This window comes from Oryctolagus cuniculus, chromosome 1 (assembly GCF_051225735.1).
Source record: "Oryctolagus cuniculus isolate XC-2025 breed Fujian yellow rabbit chromosome 1, ASM5122573v1, whole genome shotgun sequence".
In the NCBI taxonomy this organism is placed as follows: Eukaryota; Metazoa; Chordata; class Mammalia; order Lagomorpha; family Leporidae; genus Oryctolagus; species Oryctolagus cuniculus.
In genome coordinates, this window is record NC_142867.1 from 141239700 (window position 1) to 141254185 (window position 14486).

Genomic DNA, 14486 nt, shown 5'->3' on the forward strand with positions numbered 1-14486 from the left:
GTCATGTTAAGACAAAAGCAGAAGATCTGGAGGAAGAATTGTCAGGGAGGAAATATTCCAAATGGATTCCCTCTGTTTATGTGCCCTTTTAAACTCTGGGCTTCTGAAAGGAGTCTTCTTCCATCTGGCCTCATATGCACAAAAAAGACAATATGGAGTGGGGAGGTGGTGTGAGTTGATCCTTTGAGTCACAGGAATAAAGCATTAGTATTTTTTTTTTTTAATCTTAAAAGAGATTAGGCTTCACCGATACTTAAGGTGCAGATTGAGATACCACTTGTCCTTGTTAGCCCTTCTCTCAGATGCTGAGGCGCCCACAAGGAGTGGGAAGGGCAGTTTGCCTGGTCATTGTCTTCAGCATGCTTGAAAGCATTATGCCTCATATGAACTGGCAATAGATTTACCCGTTCTCCTATCCAATTGGTAGAATCCTCCGTAACAAGTCAGAGCAAAGCTAAACATCTTTGGCACCACTGTGAAAATGTTGAAGAACATAAATGATGCCCTAAGTTTTGGGATTTTCTTTCTTCCTTCGTTCTCTCTTATTGTCTTCCAAGATTAGTTTGCTGTGTTCTGTGATAAGTCAGTGGCTGAAACTTAGCAGATTTTGGGATGGTGGTACTTAACCCATCATTACAAAGCAGAGTGAAATTTTAAGTGGAAACCTAAGGGCTTTTAAAGCAAATTTTTATGTATTGAAAGCACAGTTTGAAAATGGAAGATTATAATTTTGTTCTGTCACTTCATTGTAAATAAAACATGATGTCATGTACAAAACAAATATTTGTACCCTTGAGACATTTAGATAAGTCTCTCTTAAGAAGAAAATCTTGTATTTGTGGAAGCCGGACATGTGCCCATGTATATGTATGAGTGTGCGTTGTACACACACAAACATGCACTTTCTGTCAGGGATCTGTTCTTCCATTTCAGTGCTAGTTTTACCGTCTTTATACCCAGATGGTATTCCCATTTCCCCAGTACCTCACATGGACCACAGGTGAAGTAGCTGTACCCTTGACCTCTCTCCGCTGCCCTCCCACCCCCCATATGATTCTTTCTTGGCAACACTGGCTTTCTGAAGAGATGAGCCCTGTCGTCCTGTAGAATGTGCTACCTTTTGAATTTGGTGGTGAATTTTAGCTTGTTTCTTCATTCTGTATATTTCTTCTGTATGGGAAGTTCTATCTAAAGGTTTGTTTGTTAACAGTGAAGGTTGCATCTCATCAGAAACATAAAATACATTATCATCAAAGGTGGCTAAAAACAACCACTGAACTAGGTGCAATCAGATCCCTTCAGTGTTTAGGGTTTTTCTCCAAAATTGACCTGAAGTATTCCGTGCAATCAACCTTTCATTTAGTGTTTAAACAATTGACAAGACTTACTTGAATAAGTTTTGTTAGGATTTTGCTATATTTATTTGAAAGGTAAAGTGACAGAGAGAATTGGAGAGCCCAGAGGGAATGTAGCCGGGGTCTAGGGATTGGGGGTGGGGTTGGTGTGGAGATCTTCCGTCCTCTTTTTTATTCCCTCAGTGGCCACAAATGCCAGGACTTGGGCAGGCCAAAGGCAGGAACCCTGATCTCCCATGTGGTTTTCCAATGTGGATAGCAGGGGTTCCAGCACTTGGGCCATCAGCTACCTTCCCAGGCACATTTGCAGGGAGCTGGATTGGAAGCAGAGTAACCAAGACTCGTACCAACATTCTTGACACTGGATACAGGCGGCTGCCTAACTGTGCCACAATGCCAGTTATTATATTATTTTAATTATATCATTCATCCTTCATTTATTAGCTGGCTCTCTTTTATGATATTTTAACTTTCCCTCAAACAGATGGGGCTTTTGGTTACCTTGAAGCCAAATTTCCTGATGAAGAGGCAGAATGAATAGTTGTTTCCTTTTAATTAACAGTTTTCATGGTTAAGTGTTGTTCTAGTAGCCACAAAGCAGAATTTTACAATCTGTTTTAAAATCATCGAACAGAGCTTCAGTAGGTTTTGGGTTCATTTACTAAATAAATTTCCAAAGGTAGAGCAATTTCCCATTGGTTTTTACCAACTTATTAGCATTTGGGAAGTTGGAACTTGAGTAATTAGGTGTACTTCATGGTTGATTGGGATTTAAAAAATGGGTACAGTCAGCCTTCAAATCTGAGAGCCCTACCTCCATGGATTCAACCAACCACAGCTCAGAATTACTGAAAGCAGTTCTGTGTGTGTGGGGACATGCACAGACTTTTCCTTGTCATATTCCCTAAACATTATAGAGATGATTTGAAGTATTCAAGAGGATATATGCACATATTATGCTGTTAGCTTTGTGTGTGTGCGTGTGTGTGTGTCTGTCTGTCTGTCTGTCTGTGCCAGGGGTAAAGCTGGAAGCCAGGAGGTCAGTCCTGGTCTCCCTTAAGGGTGACATAACTCCAGCTACTGCAGCTACCTGAGCCATCATCTGCTGCCTCCTGAGGTCTGCTTCAGCGAGAAGCTGAGCAGGCGTTCCTGGTGGCACATGGGTGTCTGCTGGGCTTAGTGTGGCCTCTGTGAGGGCTTCTAGGATCTGAGGACAGTCCTGAAATCAGTCCCTCTTGAGCACTGAGGTCCAACTGTGTGTCTTTGGTAAACGCAGTCATTGAGGCTTTTACTGCATTTGCATATACAAGATCTATGGCCTGGGAAAGCAGTAGAAAATGGTCCAAGTGCTTGGGCTCTTGCACCCACGAGGGGAACCTGAAGGAAGTTCCTGGCTCCTGGCTTCAATTTGTCCCAGCTCCAGCTGTTGTGTCCATTTGGGGAGAGAACCAGCGGATGGAAGAACCCTCTCTCTGCCTCTGCCAGGAGCTTCATCTGGATCTCCCACATGGGTAGCAGGGGCCCAAACACTTGGGCCATCCTTGCTGCTTTTCCCAGGCCATTAGCAGGGAGCCAGATCAGGAGTGAAGAGCTAGGACATGCACCGGTGTCCCTATGGGACGCCAGCATCACAAGCAGTGACTTAACCTGCTGTGCCACAACATCGGCCCCAATACGAAGCGTTTGAAAGAAAAGTAATGGCACACATGTACTATTGGTGCATAGCTTGCAAATTTTATTTCCTCCGGTGTTTAATAGTTTGCTTTGGTAGAGCTGATTGTGTAACATGTAGATTCCCCTTTCAAAATGTTATTATTTTTTATTCTCAAGCAGTTTGTATAGCCTTTAGTGTGGCTTACATTGTAAGCATTTATGTGGAAAATTATGATGCTAATTAAATTCTAGGACTACATTAACTCAGCATTCTGTGAGTAGAATACTAATTGTGTCCAATCTGAGGTTGCCTCAGCAGTTTAATAACAGTCTTGAGACCTATTATTTAATGATGATCTTTTGACGTGGTGGTCTATTTTATGACTTAGTTATTCTGGACTGGTCAGTGCTGGGCTGAGGTGGCTGCAGGGAAAAGGGATCATGGGATGAAGATGTGGGACCAGCAGGTGGAAATCCAGTTCAGCAAATGACTATCCATATGTAGCCACGGAAACCAGAGGATTGAACAGGTGGATTGGCCGAAGTCTTCATAAACACCTACCCGGGGACACACCCTTCTTGGGTGTTGTGAAGGGCAGGGCCACCAGTTACTAGGCAACTGAACAGCAGCCAGGAGTGGAGGCGTGAGGGCAGTAAGAAATGACCTGTGGCAGAGGCAGCTGGCTGCACTCACCACATTCTAAAGAGTTTCACTGTCTCGTCACCCAAGTGCACCTGCCTGAATTTCAGCTGCCTGTGATCCTGGGGGAGAGAAGTGGCCCTCTGATCATTTATGATCCTTGGTTGCAGATCTGTTAGGCGTCCTGGCTTCAGGCCTTGTTTGAGAAAGTAGGGTTGATTTCTTGTCTAAAATAAAGCCTGAGCCATAGGCCCTCTCCCATCGATAACAAGCAGTGTGGTCTTGGGGGAGGAGCCATGAATGCCACACTGTGGAAAGATGTAGTCTGCCAATTTTATGTAACTCGGAGTCAGTCTTTCTTCCTTCCTTCCTTCCTTCCTTCCTTCCTTCCTTCCTTCCTTCCTTCCTTCCTTCCTTCCTTCCTTCCTTCCTTCCTTCCTTCCTTCCTTCCTTCCTTCCTTCCTTCCTTCCTTCCTTCCTTCCTTCCTTCCTTCCTTCCTTCCTTCCTTCCTTCCTTCCTTCCTTCCTTCCTTCCTTCCTTCCTTCCTTCCTTCCTTCCTTCCTTCCTTCCTTCCTTCCTTCCTTCCTTCCTTCCTTCCTTCCTTCCTTCCTTCCTTCCTTCCTTCCTTCCTTCCTTCCTTCCTTCCTTCCTTCCTTCCTTCTTTCCTTCTTTCCTTCTTTCCTTCCTTCCTGGCAGAGTGGACAGTGAGAGAGAGAGACAGAGAGAGAGGTCTTCCTTTGCCGTTGGTTCACCCTCCAATGGCCGCCGTGGCCGGCGCGCTGCGGCTGGTGCACCGCGCTGATCCGATGGCAGGAGCCAGGTGCTTTTCCTAGTCTCCCATGGGGTGCAGGGCCCAAGCACCTGGGCCATCCTCCACTGCACTCCCTGGCCACAGCAGAAAGCTGGCCTGGAAGAGGGGCAACTAGGACAGAATCCGGCACCCCGACCGGGACTAGAACCCGGTGTACCGGCGCCGCTAGGCGGAGGATTAGCCTAGTGAGCCGCGGCGCCGGCCCATAACTCAGAGTATTTCTAAGTGGTTGTGGGGTTCCTCCTGCCCAGTGTTAAGAGATTACAGTTTTTGGCTGGCGCCGCGGCTCACTAAGCTAATCCTCCGCCCTGCGGCGCCGGCACAGCAGGTTCTAGTCCCGGTCGGGGCGCTGGATTCTGTCCCGGTTGCCCCTCTTCCAGGCCAGCTCTCTGCTGTGGCCAGGAAGTGCAGTGGAGGATGGCCCAAGTGCTTGGGCCCCGCACCCCATGGGAGACCAGGAGAAGCACCTGGCTCCTGCCTTTGGATCAGCGCAGCGCGCCAGCCGCGGCGGCCATTGGAGGGTGAACCAACGGCAAAGGAAGACCTCTCTCTCGTCTCTCTCTCTTACTGTCCACCATGCCTGTAAAAAAAAAAAAAAAAAGAGAGAGAGAGAGAGAGAGAGATTACAGTTTTTAATAGCCCAAGATTTTGTTGTTTTTGTTGTCTTAAAAATGGCCCTGCTGGCTGGTGCTGTGGCATAGCAGACTAAGCCTCCACCTGTGGTGCTGGCATCCCATATGAACACCGGTTCTAGTCCCAGCTGCTCCTCTTCTGATCCTTTTCTCTGCTATGGCCTGGGAAAGCAGTGGAAGATGGCCCAAGTGCTTGGGCCCCTGCACCCGCGTGGGAGACCTGGAGGAAGCTCCTGGCTCCTGGCTTCAGCCTGGCACAGGCCATTTGGAGAGTGAACCAGTGGCTGGAAGACCATTTTCTCTGTCTCTCCCTCTGTGTCTGTAACACTACCTCTCAAAAAAATAAAATAAAAATCTTTAAAAAAAAAAAAGATGTTTAAAAAAATGTCCCTGCTACACAAACAATATATCTTATGTGCAATCATATCCAGGGACAATTCACTCATTTTCATTAGCTGAACTAATTTGAAAAGTTTAAACTATTGAACTGAAAGGCTGTGTAATTTTTTTTTAAAGAGATTTAGGGGCCAGGCGTTTAGCCTAGCAGTGAAGATACTCATAGCCGAATTGCTAGGTTGCATATCTGGCTCCCTGCTGACTCCAGTTTTCTCCTACTAGTGCAGACCTTGGGAGGCAGGGGTGATGAATCAAGCGATTGCGTTCTTGCCATCCGTAATGGGGACCTTGATGTAGTCCCCACGTGTGGTGGGCATTCAGGGAGTGAATTAGTAGATTGTCGTGTGCTCGTGTATATTCTCTCTCAAATTCAAAAAAAAGTTTTAAGTGATGCAGAATTTTTTCTTTGCTGTGGAGGAGATGTGACGATTTACTTATGTTATCACATAATATATGTATTACACACATCCTATCCCTTGCTTCCCTTTTGTGTCCAGCAGGTGAACATATATGCTTATTTCTAACTTGCACTGATTTTTTGGGAACATTCTCTGTTAAATTGTAGAGAATTATTTTTTAGTGATCAATGAATTTCTTGGCAGAGCGAAGGCTGTCATCTGGCTGACATGTGAAAATACTTGCAAGAACTTGTAAGTGCTGGAAATAGTGTGACATTTCCCCACAAAGAATATTTATTTGGAGGGGTCAGCATTTCAGCACAGCGGATTAAAGCTCCGGCCTGCAGTGCCAGCATCCCATACGGATGCTGTTTCGAGTCCTGGCTGCTCTACTTCAATCCAGCTTCCTGCTAATGCGCCTGGGAAAGCAGTGGAGGATAGCCCAAGTGCTTGGGCCCCTGTACGCATGTGGGAGAACTGGGAGAAGCTCCTGGCTCCTAGCTTCAGCCTGGTCCAGCTCTGGTCATTGCAGCCATTTGGGGAGTGAACTAGCGGATGGAAGATCCCTCTCTCTTTCTCTGCCTCTCTCTCTGTAACTCTGCCTTTCAAGTAAATGAAATAAATCTCTTAAAAAAAATTTGGAAATAGTTAATGGTTCCTCAAGCTGCCACATTTGTAGGGATTTCAGTGTCCTTTGTTCTTTCCTCTTGGGCGTGATGACTTATGTAATGTTTTTTGTTTTTAAACGGCACTAGAGACTCTTGGAGTACGTTGATAAAGCTTTCACATGTCGTGTGTAAGCATAGAAATAAGAAACACATGTCTAATGAGGTTTTTATTATCTGAGGCCTGGCTTGTCAGAATTGAACCGATCCGTGATCCAGTTGGGGCCCTTCTGCTACTGAGCACCTCCCAGGTTTTGAAGCACGGACATCCTCACGGGCTGGGCATGCAGGCGCTGGTCTTGGAAATGGGGTGGGTGGTGCAAAGTCCTAGGAATGGGTCAGATGTTGTTGAGCAAGAGAGGGTTCTTGCACTGTGAGTTTTGAAAGCACTGCTGACTTCCCGTGTATTTGCCACCGTGGTATTTATTCTGCCTGTTGTTCTGGGATTGCTGTTGGCTCCGAGAGAACTTTTCTTTGTTTTTCCTTTTATTTTCCTTCTTTTCAAGATTTAATTATTTATTTGAAACTTGAAACTATATAGAGAGAAGGAGAGAGAGAGAGTTTCCATTCACTGGTTCATTCCCCACATGCCCACAATAGCAAGGGCTGAGCCAGGCTGAAGCCAGGAACCAGGAGCCAGGAGCTTCATCCAGGACTCCCAAGTAGGTACAGGGCTCAAACCCTTGGGTCATCTGCTGCTGCTTTTCCCAGACCATTAGCAGGGAGCTGATAGGAAGTGGAGCAGCTGGGACATGAACCAGCCCCTGTGTGGGATGCCGGAGTCCCGTAATGCTAGCCCCTAAGCTAGCTTCCTAAGCCTCACCTCTGCTCAGCCGCTTCCAACAAACTGCAGCGATCCTTTCCTTACTCCTTGGTGAGGTGTGATACTGCGCTGTCGTTACCCCAGGGCAGAGAGACCTCAGCCGATGGTAGAGATTATCTCAGGCAGTTCTTGTGGGTTGGGATCCAGAAGTAGCTGCCCCTGAGTGAGTCTCCTGGATCTGCCTGGGTGGCCTGTTTCCGTGCCCAGCCAGTTAGTGGGGTTGGTAGACCTCCGTTCTCAGCACACAGCTTCGTGAGCATGCTCCCCCGATGACAGCTTGCTTTACTCCACGAGGAGGGATCCAAGAGGCAGCTAGGCAGAAGCCGCCAGGTCTTCTGTGAGCTAGCCTGAGTCGCACTGTGTCCTTGCTGCACTGTCCTAGTGTTTGTACAGCAGTACCCTGTTCATTGTGGGACAGAGAACATGCCAAGGGGGGAGAGTCTCCAGGGCTGGAAATACCAGGAGGTATTTTGGGGCTGTCTTGGAAGCTGGCTGTCACAGCTGTTCATCATCTCTCTTTGTCATTTGTCATTTTCCTGTTTTTAAATATCCCTGTGGAATTAGAGTGGCCATTATATGTATATAACTTGCCATAGATCTAACAAGCACCTAGAGTCCAAATTGCCAAAACAATTTGATCATAAATTTCATTTTGATTTATTTATTAGAATGTACTCATCTGAGAATTTCTGTTAATACAGGAGTCATTTATGAGATTCTTAAATAAATTCAGAATAATTTCATTTGGGAAAGTTTCGAATTAGAGTGGAGTAGCTGTTAAAGCAAAAATTACAGATCTGAGCAAATATTTCCTTGACAACATATATATAATAGATGTATTCTAAATCTATTCAGTTTCCTTAGTTTACCTCATTAAGCACAAGTAATTGTGCCTCACAAGAGTCTATTTTTTTCTCCCACTGGATTTAACTATTCTGATATTTAGAAGTTCATTGCTAGGAATTTTTCCCCTGTAGGAAAAAATGTTCCATTCTTCTTGTGCTCTTTGAATTGAGCTTGTGTTCCAAGACTGACCAACAGTAATTTAATGCATTGCAGACTATTTTTGTTTTTGAAAGTTAGAGGGAAATACCACTGCAGTTTTAGTAATTAAAGGAACCAAAGAATCATAGTCTTACGTAGAAAGAATTAACTTAAATTGGTGCTTAAGGAAAACTTACATAATTTGGCAGAAGGTTTACAAATTTAGGAAAATTCTCAAAGAGACCTCTAGGTTTCATTTTATTAGTTTGTTTTAAATATACACACATGCGGCATACACATATACCTCCATGTATACAAATCAGTCAAACCCTATTCTCAAACCCTGTTCTTACCCTCATTGGCCTTCAAACTATTTTTTTTTTTTAAATTTTGGTTTTGATTTAAAGGTTTTTGTTGGAAGGGATTTGTTGGGTAGTCCTAAAATGGAATGGAGAAAAGAAAAAAGTAACGGATGGTTTGGGTTAATTCTTAGAAGAGACAGAAGACACATTGGAAAGTAGAAGGGAACGAGAAAATATGCTGGATTTAAAATAATTTTAAATTTTCATGAAGTAATTGTTGCACTGTTTTTCCAAGGAAAGAGTAGTAAAATAGAAAATTGATGATCAGTTGACGCTTGGGAGATCTAAATGTAGAGTGAGTAATGTATGAACAAGCACGTTTCACAAATACAATCTGTTGAGTGAGACTACAGATGATATTGTTAGTTAGTTCGTGATAAATTATAGTTGCACACAAGTCAGTAATGTGTTTTAAAATTTGTATGATATTTGATAAGATTTAACAAAGTATTTCTTTTTCTTGGAGGTGATCTTCTGAGGGTCATACGCTGCTGCAAATAAATATTTAAAGATTCTATATAGTTAACAGTTGTATATTTTTCTTTTTGAGGATCACAGAACGAGTGAGTGAGCCAGTGAGCTACCATCTGCTGATTCACTCCCTGAATGCCCATGATGTGGTGTGGCTCTCAATGGGGGCCAGAGCTGGGAGCCAGGAATGTAATCCAGGTCGACCATGTAGGTAGCAGGAGCTGCTGCCTGAGCCATCACTGCTGTCTCCCAGGGTCTGCATTAGCAGGAAGTTGAGTCAGGTGTGAAACTGGGTTTGAAGGGCTGGCGCCCTGGTGCACTAGGCTAATCCTCTGGCTGCGGCTCTGGCATCCCATATGGACACCGGTTCTAGTCCCGGTTGCTCCTCTTCCAGTCCAGCTCACTGCTGTGGCCCGGGAAGGCAGTGGAGGATGGCCCAAGTCCTTGAGCCCTGCACCCGCATGGGAGACCAGGAGGAAGCACCTGGCCTCCTGGCTTCGGATTGGCGCAGCACCAGCCGTAGCGGCCATTTGGGAAGTGAATCAACAGAAGAAAGACCTTTCTCTCTGTCTGTCTCTCACTGTCTCTAATTCTGCCTGTCAAATAAATAAATTAAAATCTAAAACAAACAAACTGGGTTTGAGTTTCAGGTAATCTGATGGGATGTAGGTGTCTAAACCACTGGACCCAGTACCCACTCGTCCATTCTTTTTTTTTTTTTTTTTTTTTTTGACAGGCAGAGTTAGACAGTGAGAGAGAGAGAGAAAGGTCCTCCTTCCGTTGGTTCACCCCTCAAATGGCCGCCACAGCCGGCGCTGCGCCGATTCAAAGCCAGGAGCCAGGTGCTTCCTCCTGGTCTACCATGCCAGTGCAGAGCCCAAGGACCTGGGCCATCCTCCACTGCCTTCCCGGGCCATAGCAGAGAGCTGGACTGGAGGAGGAGCAACCGGGACAGAATCCAGCACCCCTACCGGGACTAGAACCCTGGGGTGCAGTCGCCGCAGGCGGAGGATTAGCCTATTGAGCCGTGGCGCTGACCTCGTCCATTCTTTTTAAAGTAAGATGAAATCACACCATCTGTGCATTGGGAAGAGTTTCCATTCACGAGTCTTAAAATGGAAACTTGGTTAAGTGCCCTCTGGAAACCCTTAGTGACTGATTGATTTTAGGATACCTCTTTTCTCTAAAGTTCCAAGATCCTTTCTGGGTCTTTGATTTTGGAAAAATAATGTATCTAAATGTAATAAAAATAATGTATCTAAATGTAATAATTTCTAAAAATGTTGTCATTTTTATATGAAGATGACAAGCCTTTTAAATTTGTCTTTAAAAAATTGTTTGAAAGGCAGAGAAACAGAGGCGGAGGGAGACAGAGACAGACAGCCCTTCCAAACCTGCAGATTCATCCCCAGGTGCTCACAACAACAGAGGCTGGGCCAGGCTGAAGCTAAGACGTGGGAACCCAGTTCAGATTTCCCACGTGGGTGGCAAGAACCCAACTATTTGAGCCTTCAGTTGCTGTCTTCTAGGGTATTACATTAGCAAGAAGTTCGAATTGGGTGTGAAGCTGGGAATGGAACCCAGACACTCTGAAATGGAATATAGGTGTCCCAAGAGGGGGGTTGACTTTTTTTTTTTTAAAGACTTGTTTTATTTACTTAAAAGATAGAGTTACTGGGAAGGAGGGAAGAAGAGAAAGAGAGAGATCAGTTCACTGGTTCACTCCCTAAATGGCTACAACAGCCAGGGCTGGACCAAGCTGAAGCTGGGAGATCTGGGTCTCTACATGGGTGCACTTGGGCCATCCTCCTCTGCTTTCCCAGGCACGGTGGCAGGAACTGGGTCACAAGTGGAGCAGCCAGGACTCAAACCGGCCCCCACATGGGATGCCAGCACTGTAACACCTTAACCCACTGTGCCACAGTGCTAGCTTCAGCGGATGACTTACTTAGATACTGGTAAGAGTCTCGAATTCCAAGTTTCTAGCTAGAATAGATTATTTGTGTGGAGGAGGGGGAGGACAGAACACTAGAAATGAAAAGGCAGGTAGAGCAACATTAATATCTCTAAACTGTTGAAACAAACCACAGACCAAAAATGTCCTATTCATGGTCCAAAAATAATGTAACAGCAAAACGAGGAAATTTTGGAAATGCAAGGAATACCAGCCATGCATCTTAAATACCAAAGAACATACAGGTTGAGTATTCCTGATTCAGAGATCTGATATCCAAGATGCACTAAGGTCACAACTTCCCGAGTGCAGACAGGACAGGACAGGTGGAAAATTCCACACCTGATCACACGGACAGGTGGGAGTCAGAACACAGGAACGGGAGAAATACTGTGTGTGTAAGGAAGCATAAATGAGCTTCATGGTTAGACTTGGGTCCTAGCCCCTAAACACTTCATTGTGTTTGTGCATTTATTCCAAAATCTGAAAGAAATCCAGTAGCTGAAACATGTCTGGTCCCAAGTATTTCTGATAAAGATATTCAACCTGTATTTGGAAATATTCAAGCAAGTGAAAATGACGCATATCATAATTCTAAAGCAGAAATAATAAATGAGTATAGGACACAAATGCAGTTTTACAGGAACCGTGTGCAGTGTTCTAATTGTCTACGTGGGTGGAGCCAGTCAAAATCTCTTCTGCCTTTTTGTATTTCTGCTTCACCATGGTCCCAGACCATGCCTGGCACTTTGCTGTCAGCTCAGGAGGATACCTGTGGGAGGGAGACGAGGATGAGCTGCCTCTAACATTGGACGTGCAGACTGCCTTCAGAGTGCTGTGTTTCTTACAGGTGGATTTGTAACATCATGGGGCAGGGCTCCGAAGGCAGGTACCACAAGCCAAGCAGAGAAGGGATTCATTGCATGACCCAGCAGCCCCCGAAGCTCCACTGATTGGCTGGAAAGTGCGAAGTGCGCAACCTGTGCTTCAGTGACAGCACTGTACCTTCACTTACAAGTAAACTGCTTTTTCTTCTCTTCGAAAACAGGTTATATATTTGGGGAGAACTCCGGAAGAAGCATATAGAATATTAATCTTTGGAGATACGTCGTATATCCCTTTCAGGTAAATAGAGAAGTGATGTGGTAGGTTGATCTCATCAGATCCTCACCAGAACCGTTTCAGCAGTTGTTGTGGGGTGAGATGGGGGGAGTTGTTTTAAGGAATGTGTGACTGATGCTATAGATCTAATCTTGATTTCTCAGCAGCAGCTTTATCTTATCTTGTCTTGAAGGGTATTGAGCACCATCCCTGGCCTCTGCCCACTAGTGCAAGTTGTCAAAACCCAGAATATCTCCAAAAAATACCCAGTGTACCTGGAAGTGGTGTTGGGGTGGAGGGAGCGAAATCTGCCCTGGTTGAGAGCCACTGATTGAAAGCTAAGCTTTGTATTCATCTGAGAATCCTGGAGTTACAGGACTTGGACTACCACCCAGGAGTTAGTTTTTCTCCAATAACCTGGAGTTGCCTTCTGGGGCGAGAACCCTTTCTCCCAGGGAGACAACCAGCAGAGGGGATAGTGAGGCTGCTGTAGTGCAGCACCACTGCCGGAAAGCCCGTCCAGCAGCTGTGCAGGGAGGTGGAGGGCGCTGACGCCCTTACACACACAGATGCCACCTCGTCTCACTCTCAGCCGTGGGCTTGTGTGGGAGTTGTTTTGAAAGAAGATATTCTCCCTTGTCAATCAGGCTTAGCCCTAAAAATTTCTCTGCTTGTTTATCAAAATACTTAGCTGTATAGTCTACATACTTTATGGTAATTAGTGGGTAGCAGATGGGTGAAATAACTTTACTTGTTGCATCATTTTATTTTATTGATATTTGCAAACACTGCCTTGTTCGTCACTCACAAATTAGTTATTGTTGAGAATCCCTTACTCAAAATGCTGAGAATCAGAAGTGGGTTTCTCTTTTCTTTTTTTTTCAGATTTGAGAGTATCTGTATAGACTGTACCATTTGAACATTGCTCAATTCAAGGCCTGATTAGGGACACTACACCCATAGTTGTTCTGGGATTGCTATATGGATCTCTTAAGGCCTGAGTTTGCAGGTGTGGCTTTGCTGTCACAAAGACTTGGTTATGAACCTGGCTTTGTCACAGGGGAGCTTTGAGATGTGTCCCCCACATCATGAACTAGAGAAAATATAGCATTGAAGGTTATGTTAATGATTCAGCAAATTAGAAAAAGTGACTTGAAATCGGCATCTCCCCTTTTGTTTTAAAGGTTTATTCATTTATTGGAAAGGTAGAGTGACAGGAATCTTCCATGCACTGGTTCACTCTCCAAATACCCACAGTTGCTGAGGCTGGGCCACCTTCCCCTGCTTTCCCAGGCACATTAGCTGGGAGCTGAATCAGAAACGGAGCAGGACATGCTCAGGTGCTCATGGGACACTAGTATTGCAGGCAGCAGTTTAACCTGCTGTGCCACAGTGCCAGCCCCAGATAGTCCTCCTAATTTCCTCCTGGGTTAGGCCATTTGGGGAGTGAAGCAGCAGATGGAAGACCTCTCTCTGTCTCTACCTCTCTCTGTCTGTCCTTCTCTGCCTTTCAAATAAGATAAGTAAATCTTTTTTAAAAATTACTGAAATTTTTCATGAGAAATGAATAGTTACTTTTGATCCCAGTTCTCTGAAACTTTTAAGCAAGACTTAAAATTCTCAGACACTTGATTCCTCTTAAGAGCAGTGTTTCTGTAACTGTGGCCTGTGAACTGGTCCCAGTCTCTCTAGCTTTTGTCGCCAACCTGTGACGGATTAAATGCAGACATTGAGACTAGATTTTAGAGATATTTATAGTAATTTAATATAGTAATTGTATGTCTGGAGTCAAATAATAGAAGATACGCATTTGTATTTCATGTCCCCCTTTCCATTCCTTCTGTAATTTATTTTTCTTTATCAAACTAGGATTATTGCATTATTTTGAGTATGTAACAATATTATTGTATTTCATATTTGCTGTATTTTACTGGTATCAGTCTATGATGAACTTAAGTTTTAAAATTTGGTGCTTCATCTCATTTTACTGTTTTGTAGCATTTACTAATTGGAAAGTACACCAACCCGAATTTAAGAAGCCTGATAAAACTATATATTTTTAAATCCTTGCTACTTCTTTTGTATAAAATAAATATAACAAAGTATTGCTAACACAACATTCATTTGCAGTAAATCATGTTTTTATGTTCAATAGCAGTGTTTCATTGGGCTTAATCCAACATGGGTAAAATTCTTCAACCACTGAGTTTTAAGAATGTGTGTGTGTGTGATTTATTTAT

General features: G+C 44.4%; 1 protein-coding gene across 15 annotated transcripts in view; it reads left to right on the forward strand.

Annotated features, from left to right (window-relative positions):
- CDC14B (cell division cycle 14B) overlaps window positions 1-14486 on the forward strand; it is a 102613-nt gene that overhangs the window by 48586 nt on the left and 39541 nt on the right. For all 15 annotated transcript variants that reach the window (XR_011379078.2, XR_016235914.1, XR_011379083.2 and 12 more), the window contains exon 5: window positions 12194-12270. Coding sequence is in view for 12 of the 15 variants with exons in the window: in XM_051818507.3 (XP_051674467.3) it covers window positions 12194-12270 (77 nt within the window). In the remaining 3 variants the exon portion in view is untranslated. The remainder of the gene's footprint in view (window positions 1-12193; window positions 12271-14486) is intronic.